The sequence below is a fragment of the Fukomys damarensis genome, unplaced genomic scaffold (genome assembly GCF_012274545.1).
Source record: "Fukomys damarensis isolate Sample0158 unplaced genomic scaffold, DMR_v1.0_HiC HiC_scaffold_24, whole genome shotgun sequence".
Lineage (NCBI taxonomy): Eukaryota > Metazoa > Chordata > Mammalia > Rodentia > Bathyergidae > Fukomys > Fukomys damarensis.
The window spans coordinates 4,210,372-4,213,539 of NW_022900936.1; the positions used below are offsets into that span (position 1 = coordinate 4,210,372).

General features: G+C 64.5%; 1 protein-coding gene across 6 annotated transcripts in view; it reads left to right on the forward strand.

Moving 5' to 3' along the window:
- The window catches only part of Cryaa (crystallin alpha A), a 10,254-nt gene extending 9,172 nt beyond the window's left edge, over window positions 1-1,082 (forward strand). For all 6 annotated transcript variants that reach the window (XM_010636512.1, XM_010636507.2, XM_010636513.2 and 3 more), the window contains 2 exons: window positions 185-307; window positions 510-1,082. In XM_010636512.1, coding sequence (XP_010634814.1) covers window positions 185-307; window positions 510-719 — 333 coding nt within the window. In that variant the 3' untranslated portion in view covers window positions 720-1,082. The remainder of the gene's footprint in view (window positions 1-184; window positions 308-509) is intronic.
- The last annotated feature ends 2,086 nt before the right edge of the window (window positions 1,083-3,168 follow it).

A 3,168-nucleotide genomic window follows, 5' to 3' on the forward strand; every position in this document is an offset into this window, starting at 1 on the left:
GCCGGGTGCCAGCCCGGGAATGCTGCTTCCTCCGCCTGTGGTCCTGCGGCAGGCCCGGGCTGCGGCACCCTGGTGGGCGGGACACAGCCATGGAGCAATCTCGCCTGCCGGGCGGGGCCCACAGCAGAGCACTTGCGCAGTCAGCTGACCTCCGGGCAGCTCCACACCAGGGTCTGGGTTTTAGGTCCGGTCTGACCGGGACAAGTTCATCATCTTCCTGGACGTGAAGCACTTCTCCCCCGAGGACCTCACCGTGAAGGTGCAGGAGGACTCTGTGGAGATCCACGGCAAGCATAGCGAGCGGCAGGTGAGCTGCACGGGCCAGTGAGGAGGTGACAGCTGCCCCAGTCAGCGCCCCCAGGGCCTGTGGCCCTGATGTCCTGGGACCCAGCCCTGTGGGGGACACCACAGCCGGGCCATATCGGCTTCCGGGACGGTCCTCTGCTGTGGGGGATGGCAGCCTACTCTGGCCCACGCCTCTGACCGCGCCCCTCTCCTGCCGTTCTCAGGACGACCACGGCTACATCTCCCGTGAGTTCCACCGCCGCTACCGCCTGCCCTCCAGTGTGGACCAGTCGGCCCTGTCCTGCTCCCTGTCCGCCGATGGCATGCTGACCTTTTCTGGTCCCAAGGTCCAGTCTGGCCTGGACGCTGGCCACAGTGAGCGGGCCATCCCCGTGTCTCGGGAGGAGAAGCCCAGCTCGGCTCCCCCATCCTAAACCTGCCTTGCCCAGCTGCCCCTGCAGCCCTGATCCACTGAGCCCAGGGCATCTGCCTTCCTTTGTTTCCTTTTCATCTTCTCAGAGGGAGTGAGGGTTTGAGAGAGAGGCCCACGGTGCCACACCCTTAGGGTGCCCCAGGCCCAATGCCGTCCCCAAGAACAGCCCTTGCCAGTTGTCGGGGTGCGGCCTGGTCCCAGGCAACCCCTCTGCAGGTCCTGACTGCACCGCCCAGGGTGCCGCACGGTCTGGGCACCGGGGCTCTCGGCCTGTTCCCTCCTCCGTCTTCCCACACCCTTCCTCTGTGTAGTTCGCTCCGGACCCCTGTCACCCAGGAGAACGCAGCCAATAAAGAGCAGGTGGCCAAGCAATCGCTGTCTGGCATTGTGCTGTCCTCTGGGGACGTTAGGGGAGCTCTCCTGGGTCTCGCCTGCCATCCGAAAGCTGGCGCAGTCACAAGGGCCCTGCCGGCGCCATCGGGGAAAGAGCCCCGGACAGGGAGGCAGAGGTTGCAGGCTCTGGAAAGGGGCACAGCCAAGAGGATGGCCACAGGGCCTGCCAGGGCCTCCTTCCCGGAGAACACAGACAGGCATTTCGGGGGGACCATGGCCCAGTGTGCACCCAGAGGGCAGCGTCGCACACTACCCCTCCACAACACGTGCACACATACACACATATGCACACGTGTACCCCCCCCACAGCTGAGGCCTCCATCTCTCGGGGGCCTGGCTTCCAGCACAGAGAGGCTCCCTGGAAATTCCCTCTCCCCTTCTCCAGGACCCCACTGTTCCGAGGCCCAGTCCCTGGCGCCTGGCATCCTGCATCTCTGGCAACTCCCACTTGGACCTTGTTTGGGTCTGAACGGTTTTCTCCACATCAGACACTCACGCCCCAACTCCGGTCCCTCAGGAAGGGATGCATGGACAGGGTCTTTATAGAGGTGGTGAGGACAGGCACCCAGAGGGTGCTCCCTGTGGCCCTTTGGCCTGGACCTGTGGCTCTGCTGGGCCTTCAGGCAGAGGGAGGCCTGGGTCAGGCCCGAGAGCAAGGACTTCCCACGGGTCCAGGGCCCTGATTCCTCTGCTTCCCGGGGGACCACCAGCCCTGCAGTCCATCTGCCTGTCTTCTGGCCTCCTGAGATAGGCAGGCTCTCCCCTCTGCCCTTGCTTACGGGCCACCCCATAGCATCCACGCACTGCACTGAAGGCCAGGGCCTGGTTGCCTCGCTGCTCTGAGTTGCCAGGACTCTGGGGTGGGCAGATCCACTGAGACGCTCCTGAGACATCCTACAGGCCCCACCTGGGCCCCGCTGCCCTCGCCTGTCTAGGGCAGGCCACAGTCTGTCTCCTCACCACAGGGTCTGGACAGCCCTCCCTGCAAGGGACCTCTGGGTTGCTCTGCTGTCACCAGGCTACTAGGGGGCAAAGTCACGGGATCCCCAGCAGGTGGAGCTGGCAGTCACCCCAGCAGTCTAGGGTCAGCATTGCCCTCCCTTTATGCTGGGACATGGAGGCTCTGCTGGGGCCCTGGGGCAGCACCTCGCCAGGCACAGAGTCACCTCGAGGGTGTGGGCCAGGGGGTGCTGTGCTGGGTGGAGCTGTGGCCCTGACCCCGAGTCCTGATGAGTCCTGGCAGGAGGCTGCAAGCTAATGCAGAGTTTGCTGCTCCCCCGGGGTCTGAGCGGCCATCAGAGGGGCCCACAGCTTGCTGTGCTTAGGAGGTGCTCGACCCCTGTGCCCCCCGTGCCCATACCCCTCATCTCCTGGGCTGCCCCCAGCTCATCTCCCTCCATGCCTGTTGCTTGGCCTGGCTTTGGGGCTCTGTGGCCACGTGCACTTGCTTTCTCACCTGGCCCTCGCTCTGGGACAACCCCGACAGGCCCTGGAGTGGAACCTGCTACACACCTGGACCCCCGGCTGTCCAGGAAAGGACAGGAACTGTCCCTGCTGTTTTGCAAACACGGACCCGGTCCGGGCATCACAGGGAGCCTGTGAGCTGGGAGCCCTCAGCTCCCGCTGGGAGGTGGTGCTGGCCTTGTTCTGTGACTCTCAGGGTGACCCTTCTCAGGTTTACCAGCCCCTCTGATCACCATCTGCACTCCTTAAGGAAGGAGTCCATGCCAGCTGTCCTCCTTTCCACTGACCACCAGGGGGCAGCAGAGGCCTCTCTTGTGCGGCCAAACCTTGGCCTGCAGAACCAGAGGGTGGGCCTTAGAGGTCACCTTCACCGTGGGAAGAAGGGAAGCAGCCTCAGAAACATACCAAGTGGGCCCCACTCTGGGCGCCTAGGAGGCCTGTCCTGATGACTGAGCTGTGTCCACAGGGAGGCGGAACCGGGACCCAGGAGCTCTGTGCAGGGCCCGTGGTATCTGCGTGCAATGCCTGTGTGTTGCTTTCCTCCCCGGTCTGTGGGGTCCCTTGGAGAAGACGACCGGGCAGGCGGCAGGAGA